Source organism: Syngnathoides biaculeatus, chromosome 7 (assembly GCF_019802595.1).
Source record: "Syngnathoides biaculeatus isolate LvHL_M chromosome 7, ASM1980259v1, whole genome shotgun sequence".
Taxonomy (NCBI): Eukaryota; Metazoa; Chordata; class Actinopteri; order Syngnathiformes; family Syngnathidae; genus Syngnathoides; species Syngnathoides biaculeatus.
Genome location: NC_084646.1, coordinates 13,479,097 through 13,495,353, shown reverse-complemented (window position 1 = coordinate 13,495,353; position 16,257 = coordinate 13,479,097). Strand labels below are relative to the sequence as shown.

General features: G+C 43.8%; 1 protein-coding gene across 3 annotated transcripts; it reads left to right on the top strand.

Moving 5' to 3' along the window:
- Window positions 1-132: 132 nt before the first annotated feature.
- Window positions 133-16,121, top strand: si:ch211-221n20.8 (uncharacterized protein LOC100034409 homolog). Of its 3 annotated transcripts, none has more exons than XM_061824697.1 (23): window positions 134-484; window positions 1,061-1,198; window positions 2,396-2,453; window positions 2,531-2,776; window positions 3,712-3,831; window positions 3,929-4,069; window positions 5,463-5,588; window positions 5,723-5,755; window positions 5,947-6,069; window positions 6,215-6,337; window positions 8,178-8,300; window positions 8,627-8,749; window positions 8,982-9,104; window positions 9,714-9,839; window positions 11,471-11,599; window positions 11,685-11,777; window positions 13,141-13,236; window positions 13,392-13,487; window positions 13,575-13,670; window positions 14,862-14,963; window positions 15,037-15,142; window positions 15,238-15,354; window positions 15,486-16,121. In XM_061824697.1, exons 1-23 carry the CDS (start codon window positions 461-463, stop codon window positions 15,562-15,564), a joined length of 2,541 nt encoding a protein of 846 aa, XP_061680681.1. In that variant the 5' UTR covers window positions 134-460; the 3' UTR covers window positions 15,565-16,121. The 3 variants fall into 3 exon arrangements, with proteins under 3 accessions (XP_061680683.1, XP_061680681.1, XP_061680682.1); XM_061824698.1 differs by lacking the exon at window positions 134-484 and adding an exon at window positions 616-741; XM_061824699.1 differs by lacking the exon at window positions 8,627-8,749 and having other exon boundaries at window positions 133-484.
- The last annotated feature ends 136 nt before the right edge of the window (window positions 16,122-16,257 follow it).

The following is a 16,257-nucleotide window of genomic DNA, read 5'->3' as shown; positions in this document are numbered from 1 at the left end:
TTTAAACCTGCCAGGCACAGGGATAGGTGCTTGTGTACCACCTCGTGGCTATGTGTGCACGTGCCTAGTGCGCGAGCCGTAACGGTTCGTAAGGTGGAAACTGCGTAACATGAGGACCTCTGTCTTGGTGCTAAAGTACGTACCCGGAGAGCAGCCACCTGCTGCCCCCATGCGGCCTTCTCTGTCATACCAACTAGACTCCTGGCTGCTTGATTCGAAGCACATTTGTGTGGATTTCGATTTGAAGTGGTTTCGACCCGCTGGCCCGGTTTTGTGATTGACGACGGCGTGCTACTAGAACCAGTAGCAGAATCTCCCCCTCCACCCGGTGTCAGGGTTCGTGGAGGGCCTGCGATGTGGCTCCCCTCGGACGGTTGAGGGGCTTAAAAAAAAAAAAAGGAAAAAGTTCTGTCTGGTCCATACGAGAAGGCAGCGTTTTGACCTGACGGAACCATCAGATATGCTCTTCAACACTTTTAACCGGGTGAGTTTATTACTTTGTTTCATGTTCAAGTTGTTAAGGTGGAAAAAAAAAAAGTTAGTTCAAAGTGAATAGTTTTATTCCTTTGGGGGTTCCTCTTCGCGGGGGGTCCTCACGACAACCACTTCCGTGTTTCATCGACGACTAATTGTTCGGTGTAACATTTAATATCAAGCAATATTGTGAGCTGTTTTGTTGCCGCTGCCTGTTTTTGTTCCAAGGAGAGAAGGAGGAAGGGGCTTCATGTCAACTTAATAACAGTACAGCACTTCGCTTCTATGTTGTGCTTGCCTGTCTCGACATGTTCACTATGAAGGAAGCCTTTTTGAAAAACTTGAGATTATTTGACCTTTTCTTACAGGCTCCGAGGAAGATGTTTATTGGTGTGAAGAAATGATTATTATATTTTTACATGATTATTCTTATTTTCCATCCATCCATCCATTGTCTGAGCCGCTAATGTACATTTCATATGGTCACTCATACTTGTTTGCTCATCTGTTAAGTTGTATAAGTCTATGTTTCACCTCCTCCACCTCCTCTTTTTTATTTTCAATTTAAAAAAAAATCTCCGTCTAGCATCAAGCCATGCCTCATCTCTGCATCCTCCTGTCAGCCCTGCTGCTGATGACCTCAGCGGTCGAACCCCAGAACAGACTTGAGGGAGATGAAACTGAAGTCTTAAATAGGACGGAGGCCGACCTCGTCCAGGACCAGGCAAGTGACTGGACTCGGTAGCGTGGAGGTGAGGTTTATAAACGCGTCATGAGCAATTTTGACGGCTGCGGGCATACCAGTGTTACAGCCCAAGAAGGAAAACCTCCATCCATTTTCGACTACATATCTTGTTTATGGTTATGCGTGACCTGGAGTCTATCCTAGCTGAATTTGGGCAAGAAGGGCCGTACACGCTGGACTCGTTGCTAGACAATCGCAGGGCACATATGTACGTTTTTTGGGGGTCAAATTTGGGTAATTAAAATGTATTTCTTTTCGATTCATACAGTTCACATTGCTTGTTAAATTGAAGTTTAAGATTGTACAACAAAAAATTTGTGTGTACTGTATATTTGACGGCGGCACGGTTGATCAGCTGTAAAGGGTTGGCCTCACAGTTCTGAGGACCCGGGTTCAATCCCAGACCCACCTGGGTAGAGTTTGCATGCTCTCCCCGTACCTGTGTGGGTTTCCTCCGGGCACTCCGGTTTCCTCCCGCATCCCAAAAACCTGCGACATTAATTGGACACTGTAAATTGCCCGTAGGTGTGATTGTTAGTGCGGCTGTTTGTCTCTATGTGCCCTGCGATGGGCTGGCGACCAGTTCAGGGTGTACCCTGCCTCCTGCCCGTTGACAGCTGGGATAGGCTCCAGCACTCCCTGCGACCCTCGTGAGGATAAGCAATTTAAAATGGATAGATGGATGTATATTTGACAGTTTTGTATTTATTAAATCATTGGTTAATTCAAAATTTATTTTCAATTATAGATGTAAAAATTCATTAATAGATTTATTTCAAAAATTTTTTTACATACTTTCTATACATTTTAGGTAAGAAAAGGCAAAGAAAAGAATAGCTTACACAACTTTTTCTGCACTCAGCAGTATGCATTCGGATAAGAACGAGGCAGTAAATGGCAGTGAACGGCGTTTATTGAGCGCACACAAATATGAAAGACAGGGATTTCAATTTACTCAGTTGACACTGAGGGAAATGAAGAATTGAATGTTTGAAAATATATATTACAGTAGTAGTATTTTCTGAGCTTCTATTTTGATAGCTCACATACTGTTTTCCCTCCGTTGCTTAAAGACACCATTTATCATTTCAACACCTTTGATTAACTTCAATTCTTAACAGTCAATTAATTCATTTCTTGTCCTCATATCGAATTGAACTTGTGATTCTCTCACAGATAAAGAATCTAATTGAAAATCTTAACGGACCCACTCCAAGTCTCACGTCTACCATGGGTGATGTTAAAAACAAAGTCATTTCATTTTGCAGCCATAATGTGGGTTCTAACACACAGTATCTTCTTTTACATCAGCCGCTTCTTTCAAGACTACCGCTCTCAACCAAGTGACCACTCTAAGCCAAGCGTCCAGTCCTGCTCCCGGCCAAGAACCCACAACCGCTGGCCACCAGGTGTCCAGTCTTGCTTCTCGGTGTCCCGGCAACCAGGTGATGCTGGAGGGCAGCTCGGCTTGCGGCTGCCCGTCCGACCGGATTAAGGTTGGAGACCTCTGCACGTGCCCGCTTGGCTTCCGTTTTGAAGGCGCAGCAGGGTGTAAAGGTACAGCGGTAATCGGACCAGAACATCCAATCTTCATTTGGATAATAAGTACTGTGTAATTGTCCACAATTTTGAACTATTTTAAAACATCTACTCCTGACGTAATTAAATAGAATGGAGTGAATTTAACCATTTTTGCCACATTTGCGCTTCATTTCAATGGATATTGTGCTGCTCCTCTTGGTGTCTGATCCTTGGCCACCTAGAGGCAGATTTAGCTGAAGCCATATAGCTATACAGTTCCTCATGACAGTCAAAGCACAGTGCTATTCGTCGTTCTTCATGGAGCATAAAAAATATATTGCTGTGAGTCTTATGTTATCTCTCTACATGTGTTGCTCCACCACTTATAGTAGTATGGCAGTTGAAGTATCTGCTGCCGCCGATGCTATTCATTAGCGTGTCTCTAGCCTTTTTGCATTGTTTGTTAGCATTAAGCTAAGCAGAAAGGTTAGCTGAAGCTGAACTGTGTGATTATGTACGCGATGTGAATTGTTTACTATTTGCCAAACTGCTTTTTTTGTTAAGTTCGTTGAGTTGACTTCAGTGCCACCATACTGCGCTTGTGTCTTAAAATTTCGGCTCACATTCGGAAACACTCGTGAATTGGGTTTCTCAAATCTCAAGACACTTGAGCCCTTGACAGCAGAAGTGGATCTTTTTTTAGAAGCTCAATTCCAAAAGTAAAGTAAAACACATTCAGTGAAGGTAAATATTTTTCAGAATCGCAATTCCAACCCTATTTTGATTTGAAAGATAATCTGGATAGTTTTGTAGGTAATTTTCAAATGTCTTTAAGGTCAATTTTGGGTCTTAATCAGTTTTAAGATACTGCATAATGATCAAGATTATTGTAAAATGTACCGCACATAAGATTGACATTTAGAATTTTTTTTCATTGCAATACAATTATAATCAACCTCTCCCATCCGCAGATGTCGACGAATGCGCAGAAGAGGTGCCGTGCGGTCCTCACGCCAACTGCACCAACACCCCGGGCTCGTACTCGTGCCGATGCCACCGTGGTTACCTGACGGGCGCAGCAGGGTGCCAGGGTCGGTCTCCAGAGACGATGTTTGGAATAATTAGCCGTGTTCTTTTGGATGACGTGCTTCCCCGCTAAACGAACGGCGCACTTTGCTGCTTTGGCAGATGTCGACGAGTGCGCCCTGGCCGAGGTGACGGGCCTGCAGGCGTGCGGTGGGAATGCAGAGTGCACCAACACCCTGGGCTCCTTCAAGTGTTCCTGCCCTGCCGGTTATGTCATGGCTCCGAATGGACAAAACTGTCAAGGTGAGACTTGAAATGTAAAACTATTTACAAAATTCAGCCCCCAACGCAGCAATAAGACCCTTGGTTGAGATGGCTATCATAAGTCAACCCACAAAAAAATGTCTTAAAAACCCATAACCAGGGAAGGTACTGCTTTGACTGACTCTACAAGTTTCGGTTTAGGTAATTTCCCAGCGTCCTTAAAGTGCCACTGTCATGAAATGCATGATTTTTAGTATGTTATTAATGGAAAAAAAGGCAGCCAGAATGGACCCATCCGTTTTTTTCACTACACAACATGATTTTGACGTATACAGCTTTTCGTAACTCCCGCCATGAAAATCCTCTCGAGGGATTTGTTTTCGAGAAGAAGCAGGAAGTGACATACAGGGCAGTACCTCACTCAGGCAGGCTCGTATGTTTCTACTAGTTTTACCTGCTGGAAGGTAGCTCTTTGTTCCTTCGCGTTAGCCAAAATGCCGGCTCGTTGTATTGCTGGATATTGTTCAAACACTCGGGAGGATGGATTCATTCTTCATACTTTTCAAAAAGACCCGGTTCTTTGTGAAAAATGGATTGCACGGATGCAAAGGACGAGAGCTTCGTGGTTTCCAAATGACAGGCAGGTCCGTAAAGAGCTATTAAAAAAAAAAGTTTGGTGGGGGGTGGGGTGGGCGTAATCCTCTCAGAATGTAACAAAAGAGCTGCGTATGTAAGTCAGCGGTGCTAAATGTGCCGATGTACCCGTCGGTGCCGAGCACGGCTTTGGCAGCGGCTCATCCGCCACGGACCAAGCACGGCGCCACCCAGGTAGCTCATACGTACCGTCTGGGAGTCTGCTGTTAGTTATAAATGATCCGCATATCATCTAAATATGGCTCGAAATGATAGGGTAATATTGCCCTGGTCACTTTGCTCGATTGTAAGATCTTCTCTTCTTTGAAAAGAGATTCCATGTCCCATAGTAGGTGGCACACCATGTTTTCACTGGTGAATGTCCGGGTGTGACGTCATGGACATGGACACACTTTGCAGGCAATATGGCAACCACTTGGATGTCGAATGAGATTTCCGCAACTTTGCAGATGACGTGCTCTCCGCTCATATTTATTTTTTCGTACGGACATTGAAGTGAATAATGTTACGTGTATTACTCATGACAATATCTATTTTAGAATGTTTATAGGCATGACACTTGACCTTTAAAAAACGAGAGTTTTTTTTACTCAGTCTTTTTCTGAAACTTGCTTCCTACAGGCTTCTGATTGGCACAAATGGCCTCAGTGGTCCTCACACCACCTGTCGCTATGCCGTGTTGCCTGTCATGTTGCCATGTGGGTACTTGCATGATACGGTTAAACCCGGTGGAGGCTCGAGTTCCCATCTGTCGTCTTTGTTCTGAATCTACTTGTAGACGTGGACGAGTGCAGCTTTGTAGATTTGTGTCGGCGTGATCTGGGAAACGTATGCGCGAACACACCTGGGAGCTTCGTGTGCCGGTGCCCACCTGGCTTCAGAGCGGAGGCCCAGGACTGCAAGGGTGAGTTTGGCACTGACCTCCCGGCTCTCTGAGTTACCGCGATGTGGCGACTTTGATACTCAGCCGCTTTTCTCAAAACACTGATGACTGATTTCATTAACCTTCTCATCCCTTCACGCTCATTCTTTTGATAGGTGCTGCGTGTCCAAACTCCACCGCGTGTCGAGGTGCGCACTCGTTTCTTTCATTCAAAAATGCTCTGGGCAAGTATGAGTATGATTTGGAAACGTCCTACTAACTGAAAAATACTAAAACCACAAAGGACACAATTTTAAATTGCTTTTATATTCACATCTGAGCGATACGGTAACACCAAGCGCATGCCTCACCATTTATCTGCCACTCATCCTCGTCCCAGATGTGGATGAATGCTCGGCGAGTCCCGCGCCGTGCGATGGCCGAGGTGTGTGCGAGAACACGCCGGGGAGCTACAAGTGTGTGTGCCCGGCAGGTTACCGGGGCAACGGCACACACTGTGAAGGTAAGCAATTATCCCTTATTTCCCTCTCTTAGGAACGCGACTTCCTGTTGACAGTGTTCTTGCGTGAGTGTGTTTTAAGGTCTTCCCTGAGAACTAGTCCCATTTGCAGATATGAACCGCATCTGTTTGTCTCTTCCCTTTCAAGATTTGAACGAGTGCGCGACAGGCGCTCACGGCTGCGACGTCAACGCTCGCTGTGGCAACATCATCGGCTCCTACTTTTGCCAGTGCTACCAGGGTTTCAATGGAGACGGCCATTTTTGTTTTGGTAAGTGGTCGGCTGGTAGGTGTGCGTGATCAGTTCACTGTTGAGCAGTGCGTCGTTCCAATCAGGAAACTCAATATAATCCAAAATAATATTCCAACCATCCATCCATTTTCTTTGGCGGTAATCCTCACAAGGTTTTCTTGGAGTGCTGGAGCCTCTCACAGCTATCAATGGGCAGAAGGCGGGGTACACCCTGAACTGATTGCCAGCCAATCACAGGGCACATGAAGACGGACAACAGTCGCACTCACAATCACAACTAGGGGCAATTTAGAGTGTCCAATTAATGTTGCATGTCTTTGGCATCTGGGAGAAAACCGGAGTGCCCGGAGGAAACCCACCCAGGCACGGGGAGAACATGCAGACTCCACACAGGCGGGTCCGGGATCAAACCCGGGACCTCAGAACTGTGAGGCCAACACTTTACCAGCTGAGGCACTGTGCCACACAAAATAATGTTCATTTACAAAGTTTATAACATGGAAAAAAAAATCCATATTCATGCAACAATTGACATACAGTGGGAAAAAAAGGCCTTTACTTAACTTATTTAATTTACTTGATTGTTGTTGTACATTATTAAAATGGCATTTCTTTTAGGAGGTGTAAATTATAGATCACGGAATTTTTTTTTTTACCTGTAGTGACGACGAAATGATGAACGGGCATACTGTATATAATATAAACGAAGTGTTCACTTTATGTTCCTGATTATCTTCCACCCCCACACCACCTCACAAAAACATCTTAGTATACATATCTCAATTGAATTTCCCTAAAAGTTAAAACATCACAAACAAATATACTGCTACTGCTACCATAGTTTGAGAAGTTGTGGTTTCTCATAGGATCACTTTTTTTTTTCAGCAAAATTAATTTAGTCAAATCTGGATTTCTTGAAACTTGACCATCAATGACTTAAATGTAAATGAATATTAATTGGTAAAAAAAAAAAAAATTAAAAAAAAAAAAAATATATATATATATATATATATATATATATATACACATTAACCATGATCTGATTCAATGTACCTGCATTTGTCTTGTAAATTGCATTTTTATCTCATAGTTGAAATTACTACACAAAGAACTTCTCAGGTTTGTAAACATCTTTTTAAATTTTTTTATTTACCGTAATTCCTGGCCTACAGAGCCCACCTGGTTATAAGCCTTACCTAGTACATTTGTGAAGGAAATACCATTTGGTACCTACATATGCTGCAGCTGTGTAAAAGCCGCAAGTGCCCACATTGAAACACGAGATATTTACAAAGAAAGACGGCACGCAGAGAGTTTAACGCTAGTGCCGTGCTAACAGGACCGGTTAAAAGAAATCAAACCGGTAAAAATCACCGAGACACGGCAGTTACACGCTAGCGCAGCGCAGACAGAGCTGGACCGGTAAAAGTCACTTCCTCGGCACATATATTCCACCGGTCTCACTCTTAGCTTTTACGCTTGAGTGCTCCCTTGCGGCTGTTAGAAAAAATGGGCAAATTAGCTGCATCACCGCATAAACCGCATGGTTGAAGGCGTGTGAAAAAAGTCGCGGGTTATAGGCCAGAATATACGGTATTTTTTGGGAGGGGGGTTGTAGTGTAAAACATGTCTGTGTTTGTGTAACATGGTCATTTAACCTAATTTACAGAAATGGCAGTTCTAAAATTGGATTTCTAAATCTATGACACTGTGTTGGATAATCCAATGCCCCCCCCTTCCCAAAAAAAAAAAAAACCCTCTGCCTTCCAAAACCGCACTGCTCGGCATAAACGCGGTCTCGATGTACCATACACGAGACATCAGCTCTTCACGTTGTGCAATTATATTTTGTTTGCAGATATTGACGAGTGCGCTGTGAACAACGGCCACTGCGAGCACAACTGTACCAACGAACGAGGAGGCTACAGCTGCCAGTGTGCCTCTGGCTACTCTCTGAACCAAGATGCACGTGGATGCACAGGTGAACCCAGCCGCTCAAGTTACTTACTGAATACACTAAACCATTCCCGGGGTATGGGGGCTCCACAGTAAACGGCAAAAAAAATGAATTATTTTCAAGCCATCTGACAATACCAATCGTAAAAATAAGTGGCTTACAAGATGATTTGATTTAGAAAGAATGCACCCAAACTGCGTATATGGCGAAGACTCTCCGCAACAACCCAGGCTAAACTTATCCCCTCCTTGACATACAAAGCTTTAGTGTCAGTCCTTTCCCAAGCCACATGTGAACGGACCATGATTTTCCTGATCGGCAAATCTAACGAAATGTCTCTGAGCCTCTAGACGTGAACGAGTGCTTGTCTTCGAACGGAAGCTGTGCGCACCTCTGCGTCAACACTCCGGGATCCTTCCAATGCCGGTGCCGGCCCGGCTACCAGCTCCACATCGACGGCCACACCTGCGTGGGTCAGATTACTCGCTGACACTAATTCGCTTTTCATCGTGGTGTACCTACTCATTTTCAGCCATTTAAACACGGACGGGGACCGCTAAATCACTCACTCTCCCCCACAATCGGATGTTCCACAAGTACATTTTGTGGTTCAGTAAGATCAGAAATGTGTTGCACAGAGAGAGGAAAGTTTGTTGAAAATTACTTTTTTCCCCGACAAATATAACTCTGCTTGTGTGTGCTTAGATATTGACGAATGTAAACTTCAGAACGGCGGCTGCTCGCACACCTGCACCAATTCACCGGGGGGACACAAATGCCACTGCCCACCTCCTCTGCTGCTCGATACCGACGATCTCACCTGCAGCAGTACGTTACCGGCAATCGCGATGAAATTGTCCAACATCCAGAGCCACTCTTATGATTTTAGTATAATGGTACACTTGCAGAAAACTAAAAAAAAAAAAAGGGAAATGTTGCTGCATGCTCCATCTGCTGCACAAATCTGAAAAAATTAAACGGACTTGAGTCGCCCTCAGGTCGCCAACTAGTCTTAAGGCCAGTGAGACAGGCCCTTAATTTACACAAATCCAATCGTTTATCTTATGATATCATCTTGGGATCCAAGAAGCAATTTATAGTGATTTTCAATTGGACATTTTTATTGTTAGGAACAAATTTGTTTGTTTTTATGTTGTTTTGAGATGACAATGAGAAATGACAATTCCAAAAAGAAAATATGATGAATCTTCTCTCGCAAATTTGACCATATATAAAATGCCACAATGAAATTACGTGTTTTCATTCAATTGCCAAAATGATTTAAAAAATTAAAAAACACAATGGCACAAATGTCCCCAGGATCTCGCCACACTTGAGATGTAAGTTTATTTCTGTCATGTAAACTGGCTAAATATCAAGTAGTTTGCTGATGTTCTTCTGTCTTCACTCTGGTGTTGTCTTTTTTCATTTGTACAGATGTAACTTCTTGTAAACTAAGAAATGGCGGTTGCGCGCACGGATGCGTTACGAGGGCCGAGGGCCACGTGCAGTGTAGCTGCCGCGCTGGCTGGAAGCTGAGCGAGGATCTGAGAAGCTGCGAGGGTAAGACCGCAGGCTACATGTAGACTACCGTAATTTCCGGCCTACAAGCCGCAACTCTTTTCACATCCTTTCAACCCTGAGGTTTATGCGGTGATGTGGCTAATTTGTGCATTTTTTTCCAATGCCCGCAAGGGGGAACTCGAAGGTAAGAATGAGACCGGTGGAATATGTGCTGAGGAAGTGACTTTTACCGGCCTTGTTAGCACTGTGCTAGGGTTGTGCTAGTGTGTTGCTTCTGTGTTGCTAGCATGTCTCAGTGATATGTACCGGTAATTTTTATTTTAACTGGCCCGGTTAGTGCTAGCCTAGTGCTAGCTCTAGTGCTAGCTTTAGCTTTAGCATGGCGCTAGCGTTAAACTCTTTCTGTGTACCGTCTTTCTTTGTAAATATCTCGTGTTTCAATGTGGGCACTTGCGGCTTTTGCACAGGTGCAGCTTATGTATGTACCAAATGGTATTTCCTTTACAAATGTACTCGGTGAGGCTTGTAACCAGGTGCGCTCTGTACGCCGGGAATTAGAGTATGTTCCCAGAGGCCCTGGCAGCCCTAAAATGTAGTCCAGCGTGGGATCGTGGTCTTTCTTTTTGATGAAAGTTTTCCCACGGTCTATGGGGGTGTCCGTGGTCGCCTGTGGAGGGTTTGCTGAGTTACGGAAGCTAAAAGTCACTTGGTTGCGATTACGTTCCCTGTTGGGCCTGGCGGCTCCAGAGTTACCATCCAAGCAGGGGCTCTGGGAGCCGAAGGGGGGCACATGCTCCAACTAACTCACTAATCAATCTCTCTCCCTCTCTTGCTGTCTCCCACATTCAACATTAGCGTTCTAAACAGGCTGGCATTTTAAGTAAATTAAACACATGGCCTGGCTTTAGCGTTGCAGGCAGCGTGTGAGATGGGAATACGATCTGATCATGGCTTTCGTCCAAGTTTTGATACGCCCCATTACTTACTGTCAGGTTCAGTTGTGTTCACTTCATTTTACCACAGCCAACTCGTTTTGCTGCGTTACATTTTTTTGACACTTAAAAAAAATCTCACCAGGTAATCCTGGCCTGTCGGATTTGCCCCTCCCTTTCCTCAGCGTTGTCTCACGACTACAGTGGCCTGAAAACGGCCTAATTGCAATGTAGTGTAAACATAGCCTTGAGTACCAACCAACATCAAAAGATTGTGGTTGATTAAAAGAAAAATCATCCCAGAAGAACAGTGATGCAACTAGATTGGAGGTCATTGTCATAATAAGATATGAACTTTAAAAAAAAACACTATGAATTGGTGATCTTAGAATGGAACATATGGCATGCTCGGCCTTTGCCGTGTGGGATTTAGCAGTCCGGCTTTTGGGGCAGCTGTGTTATGTCATCCTTTTTGAATGTTACTGCAATGTCTCCCAAATGTACTCTATGATCAACTGCACGTTGCTAACAAATATGTCTTGGGGATTAAAGCACTCATCGCCCATCCAGTAACCCCCCCCCCCCATTTGAGATGAAATACAGTGACTCCCAGCAATTTTTAGGGCCCGAACCCTGCCACAAATAGCAAAAATCTCCAAGAAAATACCACCCGAGATTGTGCCGAAACAATACTTTATATTAGGCAGTCTTCAAATGCTTTTTGTCTTTTGTCATGAGATGCGGACGAATGTGGAGACTTTACGAATGGAGGCTGTGAGCAGTTGTGCCAGAATCACCCTGGCACCTTCAACTGCACCTGCAGAGAAGGCTACCAAGTGCAAGCGGATGACCCTACCAAATGCCGGCGTGAGTTGAACATCACATCTGCAAGTACGGTCTGTTTTTTATGCTGGCACAATGACACAAGACCACCGGTGTCTGGTCTTTGCAGCTGTGTGTGACCCCCCGTGTCGGAACTACGGCGTATGTGTGGCGCCAAACATCTGCGACTGTCCTCTGGGCTATCCTGGCCTTGGCTGCTCAGGTTCCTTTCTGAACTCACATGCTGTGAATCGTGTGCAATGTGATTTTTAAAGATTTTTAAGAACACAGTAATAAAATCTGTTGTCCTTATAACATCCACAAAGGGAAAATGCAAGCATAAAACATTCTGGTACCTAATGTACTGTCCTTCCTTGTTCTTCTTCCGTGGGTTCTATTGGCAGTAAACATCGACTTGTTATGCCCGTAACCGAGATTTTTTCAGATATTAGAAAACAAATAAATCAGCAACCGACATGACTGGCGCCTCCGCATGAAACAGCTGCTTGGTCCACGCCATTTTATGACGCCGATCGGCTGCCGAGCTGCGGGAGCCGAAGTTCTTGACAAAATTTTAAAAATATGTAACTTCATACAAATTTGTTCGGGAAGTGGAGATTTATAGGTTGCCAGTTCTGAGTACCAATTTTTTATTGTATTATTTATTATTAATTATTTATAATTAATTTTCCATTTTTTTTTTACAGAAATACAAAGATATTACATCTATACATACAACTTTTGATATAGCTTATATTGACAATCAAGTTTTAATTGGTTAATTTATAATTAATTATTTCAAATTTGAGGCAGCACGGTGGATCAGCTGGTAAAGTGTTGGCCTCACAGTTCTGAGGACCCGGGTCCAATCCCGGCCCTGCCTGTGTGGAGTTTGCATGTTCTCCCTGTGCCTGTGTGGGTTTTCTCCAGCCACTCCGGTTTCCTCCCACATCCCAAAAACATGCAACATTAATTGGACACTCTAAATTGCCCCGAGGTGTGATTGTGAGTGCGGCTGTTTGTTTCTATGTGCCCTATGATTAGCTGGCAACCAGTTCAGGGTGTACCTCGCCTCCTTCCCGTTGACAGCCGGGATAGACTCCAGCACTCCCCGCAACCCTCGTGAGGATAAGCGGCAAATGAAAATGGATGGATATTTCTAATTTTCCATTTTTGATGAAGAACAGAAATACAGAAAAAGTATTAAATATATGTATACCGCTTTTGATTTACATAGATTTTTTTCTTTTATTATTCACCAATAGTATTTTACCCAATTGTGTAATTAGCTAACTGGATAAAAGGTAAAAAAAAACATTTAATCAGCTAGTTTTAGGAAGAGCAACTCAACTTAATCAGCAAATATTATGAGAGTCTTTAAAGATTAAACTGGGCTGAATGTTGCCAGTGGGCCTTATTTTGTCTACCCCTCATTGAACTTGGCATTAATGAGCTCCGGTACAAAATGATCAAAGATTGTGCCTTGACAAAACCCAGTTTTGATTGAAACCGTCAGAACGGCATGACTTTTAACGAAATATTTATACAGTCATTGGAGTTTGCAAAGTGTTGTGTGTCCGTTTCAGCCATGTGCTCCCCACCTTGTACCCATGGAGGTACATGTATGCGCTGGAATAAATGTTTATGTCCTCCTGGCTGGACTGGAGAAGGCTGTCACTCAGGTATGTTGGCTCTAGCGAGGCTCTGTAACCATTACAAACCTTTATGCTCGTAGTTTATCCTCTTTGTCACGCTTCTGCTGCTATGTTTCAAGTGCTTTTGAAAATAAATGTTATTTTTAACATGCCCCCCCCTTGGATGTGGCCTTACCTCCTAGCCGTCTGCGAGCTGCCATGCGCTAATGGCGGTCGTTGTGTGGGTCCCGATACCTGCCAGTGTCCCTCAGACTACACAGGACCCCAGTGTCTTTTGCGTGAGTTACCCAATATCATGTTCCGATACAGTCCATCAATCGGCTTTCCGCTTCTTCAAACAACACAGCGTTTTGTGTGTTTTGCAGCCTTGTGCATACCCGCCTGTCAAAATGGTGGCCGATGTGTGGACGTCAATAAGTGCACGTGTGTCGGTGGATGGCAAGGAGCCCGTTGCCAGATAGGTAAAATTCTGCCCAGATTTAGTCCTGGCCATGTATCTGTTTTACCAATACCTTATACATAAAAAAATGACCAAAAAAAGTACCGCAGTGGACCTCTCCCATTGGCCAAGAATAGGGACCAAGCCATAACGCGAATAGCGAAAAGATGTGAATAACTGACACCTGTCATAATTACCGTAATTCCTGGCCTACAGACCGCACCTGGTTATAAGCCTTGGTACACAGAAAGAGTTCAACGCTAGCGCGGTGCTAGCGTTAGCGCGGGCCTAGCGGCTTATAATCAGGTGTGCTTACGCTAGCCCCACGTTAACGCTAGCGCCGCATTGCCGCATAAACCGCAGGGTTGAAAGGGTGTGAAAAAAGTCGCGGCTTATAGGCCGGAAATTACGTCACATAAATGTTCAATTTTCTTTTTAATCCACCAAAATTCTTGAATAAAAAGGGATAAAACACCAACAAGCATTTTTGTGGTTGGTTCTGTCCCACTGAATAAAACAAAATAAAATGATTGTATTTATGAATATGATTTGGCCTACCCCAGGGGTGTCAAACTCATTTTTGTCACGAGCCACATTGTAGCGCCGGTTTCCCTCAGAAGGCTGTTATGAGCGTGAAACCATAAAACCGCCTCATCATATTTATGCACGAAATTTATGAACTAGTTTTGAAATCTGAAATCAAGCGCAATGGTTTTTTCAACTATTGTTTGGTAACACAAAAACGCTTGCAATATCTCGTTATCATTTATGATATAATAATTTGAAATTTTGGAACATATTTGAACAAAAATCATGGAACTTGATACACTTCGGGGGCCACATAAAATCATGCGGTGAGCCGTATCTGGCCCCGAGGCCTTGACTTTGACACCTGTGGCCCTTGCCCGTAAACCTGAACTTGAAATATAGCAAAAAATATTTTTCTAAATACAATATCAATGTTTCTCCATCCATGCCATGTGTGACAATTTTCTTGAAAGCCTCAATCTTACTTTTAGAGTAATGCTCAGATTGATGCGACAGCTTTTTACAGTTTCCAACTTAATTATTTTTAGAACGTGTTTTCTCGTCTTCTGTTTTGGATTTTTTTTTAATACACTTGTAGTCTTGTTTAATTCTTTATTTTAATTTTTTTACACAATTTTTTTTCCACTTCTGGTTCTGTTTTCAACGCTGAATTCTTCTCATTCAGAGCCTGTTCAGTGTCAGAAGCCTTGTAAAAACGGTGGAGTGTGCGAAGGCCTCAACCGATGTCGTTGCACCAAAGGATTCGCTGGACGTCTTTGTGAAACAGGTGCAGTGCATGTTTGCGTTTGTGCGTTCCGTCCGTTTGCACGTCTTGACCCCGCTGGCGTGCTCACGTGCAGCCGTGACCACACCGTGTGTGCCCCCCTGTCGGCACGGCGCCACCTGCAGTCCACACAACACCTGCACCTGTCCCGAGGGTACCGCGGGCCTCCACTGCGAGAGACTGTAAATAATATATGAGCGTATCATACTTTGTGATCAGTGGGGTGAAATTGTTTTGGTATCGCAATGTCACGCGTGATGTTGTCATTGGTGTGCAGGACATGCCCCGTGGTCACAACTGTGGTCAACATGGCCCGAGCGGTAAGAAAAGCGTTTAGGGAAAGTTACGTCGACCGTTGCGGACCTTTGGGGATCCAGCTTTGCACCAAATACAGGTTCGTATTACATATGTAATTATATATTATGTAAATAACCATTAGTGCACCATCGTTTCGACATGTTTACAGTAATATCGTAGTGTCGTGAATTGTAATCGCACGTGACGCTCATTTCCCCTCCTCAACAGGATGAATCAGGCACGCGTGTACCTGCAGGCTTACAGGGTGGGCTACAAAATCCAGTGTCCCGAGAGGAGAGGCCGATGATGGACTGTTTGAAATAAATATTTCAAAAATCACATATCAGTCGATTCTGAAGGAGCCAATTGCTGTGATGACGACAATTTGCTTAAATATTGAAATGAGACAGGATATGGCTTAATCATTATCGTTACAACGTACTGATGTTTGCAGTCTTGCAGATGATTACATTGCAACCCATTGAAGATATCACCTCCTAGTTCCCATGCAGTCGTTTACTCGACTTCGGTCCAGGCAGCATCAGTTCAGTTATTACTTAGTGACTGTCTGAGTATTATTTGTCTGCCACCTGTGATTAATTGCTGACCAGTCCTCGGTTTACCATGTCCCAAAAAGTCTTCCTGAGTTCTTTGCCGAGGATTTTGCAATTGGAGAAGCAGAATTTATTTTTGAGCATTTTAAAACTACAGTATAGAATTGTTTTCCTACTTTTTGGTCAAGCCTACACTTTATGAAACACTTGAAAAATGAATGAATAACGCCATCACATAACATCAGGATTTCTGGCTGGCATTTGTCAGATGAAAACTATGCAACCACAAATAAATGTAAACAGCCGTGAATCCTCTGGAATATTTTGTGCTCCACACATAATGAAGCCAACGTGTTTTTTTTTTTTTTTACTACCCCCAAGAGGGCAAAATACATTTTGACTTGAGCGACTTTTCTTTATTTGTGTAGTATGGCTTTGAGCCACAC